General features: G+C 39.0%; 1 protein-coding gene across 2 annotated transcripts in view; it reads left to right on the top strand.

Annotated features, from left to right (window-relative positions):
- Positions 1-13094, top strand: part of unc5a (unc-5 netrin receptor A) — a 353822-nt gene that overhangs the window by 297967 nt on the left and 42761 nt on the right. For both annotated transcript variants that reach the window (XM_078411523.1, XM_078411522.1), the window contains 2 exons: positions 2812-3111; positions 11397-11484. In XM_078411523.1, the coding sequence (XP_078267649.1) occupies positions 2812-3111; positions 11397-11484 (388 nt within the window). The remainder of the gene's footprint in view (positions 1-2811; positions 3112-11396; positions 11485-13094) is intronic.

Genomic DNA, 13094 nt, shown 5'->3' with positions numbered 1-13094 from the left:
AATGAAGTACAATTGGGGTTCGTACGCATCAAAAGTAAAAAGTCATGATGAAATTTTTCTAACGGAGTATTGTCTCCAAATCTGGTCATCATATTTTAAGAAAGGTGCAATAGTTTTAGAGAATGCTCAGAGAGATTTGTTAAAATGATTTCACAGAAGAGTTTTTATTTACGTTGGCGTTATTCTCAGTGGACTAGGAAGATCTGATAAGTGTATTTATACTCATGGATGAGATAGACTGAGTAGATAGAAATAGATTACTTCTATTAGGCAATAGGACAGTAACTAGGAGATATAGAACGAGAACTACCGGCAAATTACCTGAAGTGATGTTATTCCTTTTTATGTGGTGAGTGGCGATGTTCTGGAGTGACTGCCAGGGACAATAGTCAATATAGAATCAATTGTAGCATTCAAAAGGGAGCTGGAGTAGCATCCTTAAAGGGAGCATTTGGAGGTCTGTAGAGAAAGGGTAGCAAAGACTTAGCAGCCCAAATGGATGTCTTCCCTGCTTTGTAGTTCTGTGATTATATAAAGCCCCAACACAGCCCCATTGAATCTCCATAAGATCAAAGCAATAGGTCATTGAGTAGGTCATTGAACAGGTCATTGGGGCTGTTTTTACAGTCCTGCACTTTTTCTTTATAAATGTCTCTTTGTAAATTTACATATACCAGTTGAGAACTTTCAAGATTAAGCTTTATTTTTTTAGAAAATTAGGACAGATACGTTCCGGTTCCTAGATAATTGAAGCTTATGCCTTCTGAGTCCATCAAGAATCATATTTTTGCAGGTGATGAAGGGAGGTTTAAGAAACTCAGCTGAATGTAAATAGAAGTAATAATAGGCATTTCTTTTTCAAAATTCAAATATAAATCTTAATATGTTGATGTTATACCAGTTCATAAAAAGTTTTTCATCATGAGAATGTTATCTTTTAAATTAAACATTTCTGTGAATTGGACACAGAATTGTCCAAATAATTAGAAGTTTTAGTGACAATTTGTTCAGTGCTTATGGCCTTCAACATGACCATTGTCTCCAAATCCATCACCAAGCTCCAGCAAGACCTAGGTTTCTGTACCTGCCTCTGCAATTGGATATTTGACTTCCTCAATGGCAGACATCAATCATTGCAAATCATAACAAGATCTTTTCCTCAATGACTATCAACACAGATGCACCCCTTGCTTGTTTGCTTGCTTGTTCAACCCTCTGCTCTACTTTTGTTATGTACATGACTACGTGGCTAAGTACAGCACTAATGCCATCTATACATTTGCCAACTACACCACTGTGGTGATGAAGCATTGTATAGGAGAGAGTTAGAACACCTGGTTGAGTGGTGCCACAACTACACCCTCTTGCTCAACATCAACAAAATCAAGGAACTGATCATTGGCTTCAGAAAGGGAAAGTTGAGAGATTACATGCTTTTATTAGTGTGTGGGTGGTGTAGAAAGTTAGCACCTTCAAAATCCGGTATGTTAACATCTCGGATGACTTGACCTAGACCCAGGACATAGATGTAATCTTGAAGAAGGTGTGTCAGCACCTCTTCTTTCTTAGAAGATTTAAGAGATTTGATTTGACTCTGAATACCCGAAAGATCTTCTACAAATGTACTGTAGAAAGTATTCTGCCTGGTTGCATCATGGCCTGAAGTGGCAATTCCAATGCACAGGAATGCAAGAGGCTGCAGAAAGTGATGAACTCAGCCTCTTCCATCATGGGCACAACACTACCCTCCATCAGTGCCTCAATAAGGCAGCATCCATCATCAAGGATATCCACCATCCGGGCCGTGCCCACTCAACTGCTGTCATCAGGCAGGAGGTACAGAAATCCAAAGTTATACACCACCAGTGGCTACTTCCCTACAACTATCAGATTCTGGAACCAATCTCCACAACCCTACCTTGACAATAGAACACTGTACCCCACCCACCTCTTGCATCACGATGGACCTTTTTTTTAAATTATATTATTTCCCTTTTTTTTAATTTTACAATTTTGTGTGTGATCCATGTATAATTTATGTAAAGTTTGTGCCTGTGTGCTTGCCTGAGCCTATGTGCCTGTGACATTTCTGCAAGCAAGATTTTTCAAGACGTCTGCACCTTACTGCACTTGTGCACATGACGGTAAACTTGAACTTGTCAATAAACCTGAACCTGTTCCATCTCAATGGAGCTTATTTCAGATTAATATGAGATTAGGCATTTTGGTAAAACAAACTAGAGCAGGACTAAAACAGTAAATGGTCGGGACCTGGGAAGTTTATTGGAACAGAGGGACTTTAGGGTGTAGGTACATATTTCCATGAAGGTGACAGGTAGACAAGGTGGTGAAGAAGGCACCTTGAATGCTTGCCTTCATCAATTAGGGTATTGAGTTGAGGAGTAGGGTCATCATTTTATTGCTCTACGTGGGTATGGCCACACTTGGAGTATTGTTTACAATTCTGGTCATCTTGCTATACAGGGGAGGAAGGTGCAAAAGAGATTAAACAAGGACGTTATTGGGTATGGGGCATTTGAGTTATAAGGACAGGGAAGGGAGGGGGGAGCGGGGGAGGGAATGGGAGAGGGGGAAGTGGAGGAGGAGAGGGTACTGCACCAATGTAGGAGTGGTTTGGGCCCAATGGGTCCATTTGGTCGTGTACTTACTATATGTCTAAAGTATGAATCAAGATATATGTTGAGATATTTCTGAGCGCACGCAATATTGTACTGATGTGAAAGCAATGATTAGTAATCCGTGAAATGCAGAATATTTTTCACAGTGGCTTGTCTGTTTTCATTCTGATAGATAACTCCCATTTGCTTACAATCCAGCCTGACCTCACAAGCACATCAGCATACGAAGGCTCCATCCGTTCACGGCAGGATATTTCAGACAAGATTCCAATGACTAACTCCCCTCTTCTGGATCCACTTGCAAGTGAAAGACATGCGTTACAGCGTAATGGTACAGCTTTTTCCGACACTTCCAACTTTATGGCGAAGCTTTCGATGCAAACAAGCACCAAGTCATTATTAAGGGATGCTTCAAATACAGCATTTGGAACATTTAATTTTTTAGGTGGCCGTCTAACCATTCCCAGCAGAGGTAAGTGAAATGTCAATAAGCAGCAAATAGTCACAAGTGGTATCATTTGTGAGAAATTATTTGGCATGTATTATTATGCGGCACGGTAGCGCAGCGGTAGAGTTGCTGCTTTACAGCGAATGCAGCGCCGGAGACTCAGGTTCAATCCTGACTACGGGTGCTGCACTGTAAGGAGTTTGTACGTTCTCCCCGTGACCTGCGTGGGTTTTCTCCGAGATCTTCGGTTTCCTCCCACACTCCAAAGACGTACAGGTATGTAGGTTAATTGGCTGAGTAAATGTAAAAATTGTCCCTAGTGGGTGTAGGATAGTGTTAATGTACGGGGATCACTGGGCGGCACGGACTTGGAGGGCCGAAAAGGCCTGTTTCCGGCTGTATATATATGATATGATATGATATGTAACCCCTGCTTCTTGTAACATCAACACACAACACGTTTATAATATTACAAAGTAGATATGAGGAACTGCAGTTGATGGTTTACAAAAAAAGACACAAAGTGCAGGAGTAATCAGCTAGTCAGAAATGCTGCCCGATTTGCTGAGTTATTCCAACGCTTTATAATTTTTTTAATAGTGTTACAAAGTTGGTTAGTTTCAAAACTATTTCATATTACAACTACTGAAATACTTTAGAAGTACTATTCATGGAAAAATACAATATATATATATTAATTGAACAAAAAAATCTCTAATTTGCTATCAGTCGACTTCATTTGTTTTGAGAAAAGCACGATTGAGATTGTCAACCAGATTATCTTTCAATGAAAGATTGGTACGGAGGGCGATTTATTAATCAGCATTATTCTTCTGTTTCTTCACCTTGAATCCTACAACATCAATGTACAATGGGTGTGGCGGTCTAATACTACTCTTCATAGGGCTAGTAACCTGTGGAATCATCGATGCAAGGAATTGCAAATGCTGGTTTACAAAAAAAAACACAAAGCACTGGAGTAAATCAGCAGGACAGGTGGCATCTCTGGAGAACATGGATAGGTGACTTTTTAGGTTGGGACCCTTTTCAGATTGATTATAAGGGGAAGAAATAAACTTGGAAGAGAGGAGGGACCAGCCTAGCAGATATAAAAGTTGAGATAGGCAGATGGTGGGTAGCTAATAGGTTGAGATTAAAAAAAACACTTCACCTATTACCTGCCTGGCTTTGTCCTGCCCCTCCTCTCTTCCAGCTTTCTTTCTCCCTCCTCTACAATCACTCTGAAGAAGGGTCCCAAACCGAAACGTCACCTATTTATCCATGTTCTCCAGTATTCTCCAGTGTGAGCTGCGAGGAGGATGCATGGCAGATGCAATATGATGCGGATAAATGTGAGGTTATCCATTTTGGTGGCCAGAACAAGAAGGCAGATTATTATCTGAATGGTTTCAGATTAGGAAAAGAGGAAGTGCAACGAGACCTGGGTGTCCTTGTACATCAGTCGCAGAAAGTAAGCATGCAGATACAGCATGCGGTGAAGAAAGCTAATGGCATGTTGGCCTTCATAGCGAGAGGATTTGAGTATAGGAGCAAGGAGGTCCTATTGCAGTTGTACAAGGCCCTGGTGAGACCACACTTGGAGTATTGTGTGCAGTTTTGGTCTCCTAATTTGAGGAAGGACATTCTTGCTATTGAGGGAGTGCAGTGTAGGTTCACCAGGTTAATTCCTGGGATGGTGGGACTGACATATGATGAAAGAATGGGTCGACTGGGCTTATATTCACTGGAATTTAGAAGGATGAGAGGGGATCTCATGGAAACATACTGTATAAAATTCTTAAGGGATTCGACAGGCTAGATGCAGGAAAAATGCTCCTGATTTGGGGGGAGTCCAGAACCAGGGGTCACAGTTTAAGAATAAAGGATAGGCCATTTAGGACTGAGATGAGGAAAAACTTTTTCACCCAGAGAGTTGTGAATCTGTGGAATTCTCTGCCACAGAAGGCAGTGGCGGTCAATTTACTGGATGTATTCAAGAGAGAGTTAGATTTAGCTCTTAGGGCTAACGGAATCAAGGGATATGGAGAGAAAGCAGGAACGGGGTACTGATTTTAGGTGATCAGCCATGATCATATCGAATGACGGTCCTGGCCTACTCCAGCCCCTATTTTCTATGTTTCTATGTTTAAAGTAACACTGACTCATAATGGAAAATTCTCAGGTGCTGCTAGGATAGATGACTTGCAAAGACATTGAGGATAATGTTCTCCTGATGGAGGTCACAGGCAAGCCTACAGCCATTAGTGGACATATCTCCCCAATGGATTTCCAGGCAGAACAGTATTCTAACAGCAACATCAAGAAGTATATTTGGATTGTAATATTACATTGATTCAGCTTGCATGGTTAATAGACAAGTGCTTCTCTCGGCCTTATTAACCATGCCCCAAACTAATCCCACCAATTCCTTATTCTCTTTTTCTTCATTACATTGAAATAATACATTCCATTTGCAATGCTCGTTTTCCCATTTCAATGGTGTACTATTTTACCAAGATGAATACAGCCACCAAAAACCAATGGATGACATCCAGTACCAAATGGTACAATCAATACTTTCACAGATTAGAACTAGCCTTTCCATTGCGGGAAACAAAACACTATTGCTCCAACTGAAGAGTTAGGAAGGAGATGAGAAAGAATGTCTTTAAACAGAGGGTGGAACTCATTGCCACAGAAGGCTGTGGAGGCCGTGTCAATGGATATTTTCTAGGTGGAGACTGACAGATTCTTGATTAGTAAGGATGTCGGGGGTAATGGGGAGAAGGCAGGTGAATGGAGTTAAAAGGGAAGGGTAGATCAGCCATGATTGAATGGCAGAGTAGACCTGATGGGCCGAATGGCCTAATTCTGCTGCTAGAACCTATGAACTTATGAACTGCCATTTATGTCTGGCAGATTTTTTTAAAGATTCAGAGCAAATGTTGGCATCAGTTATATGAACCATGTTTAATTCATACTACTACATTTTGATTTACCTCAAAAAAATAATAAAAATATTCTGATGACTGCCAGCTTACTTATTTTATTACATCATTTTTTTTTTCTAAACAAACAAATAATAGAAACTAAATAAAAATACTGCTTTCAGTGTTCAATAGAATCCCCATGGCAACCTTCTGTCATGAAATAAATTGTATAGCACACGATAAAATACCTGGGTGTGAAGACAGCCTGGCTTGAGGTGCAGGCAGTCAGGTAGGATCAAGCAATCCCTCTGTGGCCCACTGCCTAGAACAATCAATGACTACCTAGGCTGAGCCCAGAAGCAGCCCAACAGGGAAGTTTCCTTCATTACCCCAACCTGCTCTGTCCAAGGTGCTCATAGATCAGGTGCATGAGACTTCTTAGCAGTTTAGGTAGAAGACCTGCTGTTACGACTGAAATTGAGCCACTCGGCCATTACCAAATCAGTTGTAATTCATGTGTACATTTTTGTGATCTTTGTACACATGGACAGTCTTTTTTTTAAACTAATTTTGTCACAAAAAGTAAATGAAATGAATTAAAGGATGTTTTAGCATTACAAATGCAAATGTTAAGATACGTTAAGTTGTTATTTTCACTATTCTGATATGCTGCCATTTGTAAAGTGAGTTTAAAGTCTTTATGAAAAATAGGAGTCAAATTTTTTGTGTAAAGGATTCTTGTAAGTCATATATGTCGTGAAAGATGGCCATTAGATATATTGATATTTCTTGGCCTTCAAAGCTATAATGTTAAGTTGTGTTTTACACCTATGGTTGAAAATAATAGTGATTCCAATTAATTTAATTAAAGGCACTTATTTCCTTATGCAAGCCAAGTGATAGATATTGGGATTATAGTCTCAGTTATGATCATTGTAAAAATTAAATCAGAGCAATTTAATTTTGCTTTACCATGTTATTTATGGTCATCAATTTTATTGGTTTAAGCATTTTATGAGAAATTTGGATGTTATATTGACATGAAATAATCCTGTCCAAATCATTTTGCACTTTAAATGACAAGCTCAAACTTTCCTGAGTATTAATAATAATTATACTTGCATTTACCAATTCTGCTGAGGATTTGTGTTGTAACATTAGTGCTTGAACAACTAAACTAGCAATGTGGATCAGAAATGGAAACACTTCAAAAAGATATTAATTTCTGTGAAGCAAAAATGTAAATAATGTTGATTGACCTCAGCCAGCAATGTAGAAAGGATTCTTGTAAGTGATACATGTCATGAAAGATGGCCTTCATTAGATATATTGATATTTCTTGGCCTTCAAAGCTATTGTGATAAGTTATGTGTTTAAAACAGGGCTCCTCATTTTTCTTTAGAAAATTGATAATGTTGAAAGTGAAGTGGAAAATCAATCTAGCATCAAATATATGAATATAAGCTGACTTTAAAGGATCCAGAAGTGACATAGTGTCGTAACTGATGAGAAAAATTGGAAGGAAATGTAATGAGCATTATGCATATGGATTTGATATGTGCACCAAAAGAACCCTGTTAATTAAATCAGGACATGTAGTGCTAAAGGAAGTGTAACAGCACAGATGGGAATGTGGTTAAATGTCAGAAAATGGAGCAAAGTGACTAATGGGAGCTTATTTTAGGACAGAGAGAATTAACAGTGGCTGCAATTGGAATATTGCTTCCACATTTCAGGTTTAATGTAAGGAAGACTGCAATGGTGATAGGAAAGGCACAGAAGAGACCAATTCGGGTGACATTAGAAGTGATGACTTAATTTTAATCTGGAAAATCATGGTGAGATTAGATTCATCCAAAAGTGCAAAGTAGCTTCATTACAAATCAAGAGCCTACTTTACCCATGAATTCCATTGAGATCAATGCTCCAGATTATGCAGGGAAAAGTCAGATTCCCCACAAACAGGGAAGACCAGAGCTTCCTGGCCACTCTTCACCAGCCTTTACCATGTAAGTATTAAATAATGTATTGAATTAATTAGCTGTAATTACATGTAGACACAAGGAAACCTTCCCCAGTCTGAAGAAGGGCCCCAACTCGAAACGTCACCTATCCATGTTCTCCAAGGATGCTGCCTGACCCACTAAGTTACTCCAACACGTTGTATCTCCAGCTGTAGCTACATGCTTTGTTTTCAATGTTTTGTGCATGGTGTATGTCAGTCCTGATTACCTTTGTAATCTTTTTTACAATTTTTAATATTTTCAAGGATTTTTAATAGCTTTCAAATCTTTTTAAATGTCAGAGACATTTTGACTTTTTTGAAAGGTTAGATAGTTGGCCAAATCACAGCCGTCGCACTGTTATTTGTTAAAGTTATTTTCTTTTCGACGCAGCTAGTTGTTGTATGTGTGTTTTGTGCTATAGCTCCAAGTGAGAACATTTCTATGCGCAAGGTCTGATTGTCATGCAGGACCAGTCTTTGAGGATTCACAAAGGCACATAACAGCAGGTTGATAATTAGAAGGTGATCTGCAAAAAGTAAACTGGGATGTTTTGTTATCCCGGTGAGGCTCAGTATTTGAACACTAAAGTAAATTCTGAGTAATAAGTGAAGAAAAATTTGGCACAGAAGGAGATTCCTAGTCTAGTGTGAGCCTATTTTACATCTGGTGGGCAAAATGATTTAACAGTGAATGTTGTTATTAGGATAAAGAAGCATATATTAAGTACTATTGTTTAAATTTCTGAGATCTTTGTTAAGATAATTCAGGATCAACTATACGATAAGACATAGGTCAATTGAGCCTATTCTGCCACTCAATCATGGCTGATCAATTTTTCCCTCTCAATCCCATAGTCCTTCCTGCCTTCTCCCCATAACCTTTAACACCCTCCCTAACTATTATATAATTTCGTGAGAAAATAACCATAAATGATCATCAAATGAATATGATTTAAACACTAGTAGACTTTTTCATATGAAGAAATATTATTTCCCCACCAGAAATATCGAGAATCCAACTCTATGTCTCGACCTTTTTATCATCTCTAGATTATCACTCCTCTTGTCTGAAGTCATTAGTGGATAAACAAAAATCTCTTCTAATAATCCAAAATAAAATTAGAATATTGGATTAGTGCAAGTGGGTACATGATGAATGATGTGTGCTTGGTGGCCTGAAGGATCTATTTCTGTGCTGAATGATTCTAGGTCTGAATTGCATCACATGGATCCATCTCCATCTGATTGACCAGCTATATTTTGCACCCTGCACATTTTACATTTCATTCAGTGAATCCATCAGAGGGGTATCATTATTTTGCACAAAATTCTGGAGTAACTCAGCAGGTCAGGCAGCATCTCGGGAGAGAAGGAATGGGTGACGTTTCGGGTCGAGACCCTCAGTCTGAAGAAGGGTCTCGACCCGAAACGTCACCCATTCCTTCTCTCCCGAGATGCTGCCTGACCTGCTGAGTTACTCCAGCATTTTGTGAATAAATACCTTCGATTTGTACCAGCATCAGCATCTTCTTATATCATTATTTTGCAATTGTGATGATAGGTTCAGAACAGCACTGTTATATAGAGCCTTACTGGAGCATGTTGTGCATTGCTAAGGCGGATAGCTGCATTCGGCAAAAGAATAACAGATAAATGTTACAGCAAAGTTGTGGCTGCGTGGACAAAGCAGGATTTCGTTCCAGATGAAATGTTTCCTTTTATATTGTGAACATCTCTGGCTCCGTAGCTTTTGTTCTGTGCATTATGTGATCACGTGCAAGGCATCCAGAATATCTTAGCTTTAAGGAATGCAGCCAGACAGTAAATGTGAAAAGCTCCCTTGTATTGCCAGATCTTTTAAATGTGAAATGTGATTGAGAGGCAAAATAAATAAGCATTTTTGACTTGAATAATGTAAAATGACCTGAAGGTTAAGTGATGTAGCAGATAGCTCCTGCTGTTTGCTGGAAGAGCACTGTTGCAGAAAAGACCCAAGAAGGTGATTATCTGACTGCAAATGATGTCTGTTCCTGTTGAAGAGGTCTGGGTCTCTGGAAAACCTGCAGATGCTGCAAATCTAACATAAAACATATAATCCTACCATTAGTCAATGGCAGATAGGCTGTAATGTTAAAGGAACTACAGATATTGTGTGATTGTTTCTACAATTTGTGTTGTGAAGTAGAATATTATATCAAGGAGAAGTTGCCATCATCTGGATGAGTAGGTCAGGAATTTGGATTTGGCTTTGTTTTCATCTGCCTATTCGTGTGTTCTCAAGGCCAGAGGCAACAAAGTTTGCACCCAACTGATTCCATGTAGACATCACCATGAGAAGCAATCAACATCAGTAATGGCAGGCTGGCATTGGTTCCAATCACAGATGAAAACAGCATAATTTAGAAGGTCACTAGCCCTATAAAAGCCGATTGGAAGGCTGGGACAATGGCAAATTCAAATTTATAGAATTTTACGCTTGAGCCATTTAAATTGTTCAACTCCCCATCCAATTACTCTACAACTACTGATGTTTGTAGATGAAATCCTGAGCCAAAACATTGGATATCTCTCATTCTCTCATTGAGTTTTCCACAAATAAATGCCTCTCAAGATAGGCTATACACATTATCTGAATGTTGTAGTTTTGTCAACTGCAGTAACCAACAGAGATTCAATCAGCCAGAAGGAAAGAATTTAGAGAAATCCAAATCGTATTAGACAATAGACAATAGGTGCAGGAGTAGGCCATTCAGCCCTTCGAGCCAGCACCGCCATTCAATGCGATCATGGCTGATCACTCTCAATCAGTACCCCGTTCCTGCCTTCTCCCCATACCCCCTCACTCCGCTATCCTTAAGAGCTCTATCCAGCTCTCTCTTGAAAGCATCCAACGAACTGGCCTCCACTGCCTTCTGAGGCAGAGAATTCCACACCTTCACCACTCTGACTGAAAAAGTTCTTCCTCATCTCCGTTCTAAATGGCCTACCCCTTATTCTTAAACTGTGTCCCCCTTGTTCTGGACTCCCCCAACATTGGGAACATGTTTCCTGCCTCTAATGTGTCTAATCCCCTAATTATCTTATAGGTTTCAATAAGATCCCCTCTCATCCTTCTAAATTCCAGTGTATACAAGCCTAATTGCTCCAGCCTTTCAACATACGTCAGTCCCGCCATTCCGGGAATTAACCTAGTGAACCTAGGATTGAATGCAAACTCATAACAAAGCTGCTTAGAAAATTCATGAAGTGAAAGGCAGCCTTTCTCTGCAAAATGAAGGGAGCTGTGGGAAGGTAGTTGATGTTTATAAAATAATGCATGCATTTTGTTTTTGAGATGATAACCATCAAATTCTTGACTTCTGTTTCTTTTATAGGTATTAGCTTACTCATTCCACCAGAAGCAATTCCTCGAGGGAAGATCTATGAACTATATTTAACAGTCCACAAAAAGGAGGATGTGAGGTACGTTGCGACTTAAATATCTAATCATATTGGAATTTTTTAAAACTATTTTTACCTTTGCAACCATTTAAAATTAATAGTTGTTGTTATTGTTCTGACTCTGGGTAGATAAATTCTCACATTGAATAATGATTCCAATAAGGTGTTACAAAACATAATTTTACTGGTACAGTTTGCCGAGCAATAGTAATTATGTATTGTTTTTAAAATTAATTTATGGGTGCATGCTGTACTGGCAAGCCAGCAGAATTGTCCTTGAGAAGATAGTGGCGAGCTAGTCTCCTCAACTGTTGCAGCATATTTGATTATGTTACTCCACAGAATTGTTGGGTAGCATGTTCTAGGATTTAGACCCTAGAATAAAATGTTATGCCAATATATGCCCATGTCAGAATGGTGTATAACATAGAACATGTGGCAATATTTCCATGCACCTACTGTCCTTTTACTATTGGGTGATATAACTAATGGGTTTGGGAAGTGCTTTATAGATGGATGAGACATGTGATTGCAGTGCACTTCGCAGATGGTTCACAGAAGATGTAACACAACTAAATGTTCAGAATAATGAATACGGCACCAAACCATATCCTACACTCCATACCTTCCCCTTTGCTCTACCTATTGTACTTGAGTTTGGCCTGTTTATAGACAATAGACAATAGACAATAGGTGCAGGAGTAGGCCATTCAGCCCTTCGAGCCAGCACCGCCATTCAATGCGATCATGGCTGATCACTCTCAATCAGTACCCCGTTCCTGCCTTCTCCCCATACCCCCTCACTCCGCTATCCTTAAGAGCTCTATCCAGCTCTCTCTTGAAAGCTCTCTTGAAAACTCGAGCTGTATCAGATTCACTTCCACAGAGATCTTATAGGATAGCAGGCAAAATAAACCTTTTCACTGCACATTGGTATATGTGACAATAAACCTATACAAAATATAACCAACTCAGCAACATGATATTAAAATTTTGAATAATGCAAATGAATGTCTTATTTACATGAATTGTTATCTGTCATAAATTTGTATTTATTTAGCAAGATCTTCTGAGAGTTAGCATGGCAATTGCCCGATACTCAGTAAGTGTCAAACTCGAGCTGTATCAGATTCACTTCCACAGAGATATTGCTCTAGAATCTGGTCAAGATCTGAATCAGGGGGATAATATAATGTCTGTGTAAACTGTAAATGGATGTTTACACACAGCACTCCTTATAGCTCGCAAATATCAAGATATAATTTGTCTTGAAAATGTTAATCCCAGTTTACCCATTTGATTGAAGATGTCCTTGTTAGTTCCATTTGTGTGCGCTCTTTTCCTGAAACAATTTCCTCAGAATTTTACTTGAATGACCTCAACATAGCACTTTCAATATTATCAAGCTGCGAGTAAAATTTGGCAAAATGCCAAGTTTATTGGAGGGACACCTGTATTGGTTCCTTCTCTTGACAAATTTTCCGTGTATTATTCAACAATTTAAAGTAGAGGCAAGTTTACAATAATTGCCAATTACAAAGTGGTATTTTAGATTTGCACAAAAGCAAAATAATAGTCATCCTCAAAGATCTCATTTTTATCTCGGAGCAATAAACTCCTCATAAAGTAGA

The sequence above is a fragment of the Rhinoraja longicauda genome, chromosome 14 (assembly GCF_053455715.1).
Source record: "Rhinoraja longicauda isolate Sanriku21f chromosome 14, sRhiLon1.1, whole genome shotgun sequence".
In the NCBI taxonomy this organism is placed as follows: Eukaryota; Metazoa; Chordata; class Chondrichthyes; order Rajiformes; family Arhynchobatidae; genus Rhinoraja; species Rhinoraja longicauda.
This window is presented reverse-complemented; position numbering and strand designations above follow the sequence as displayed.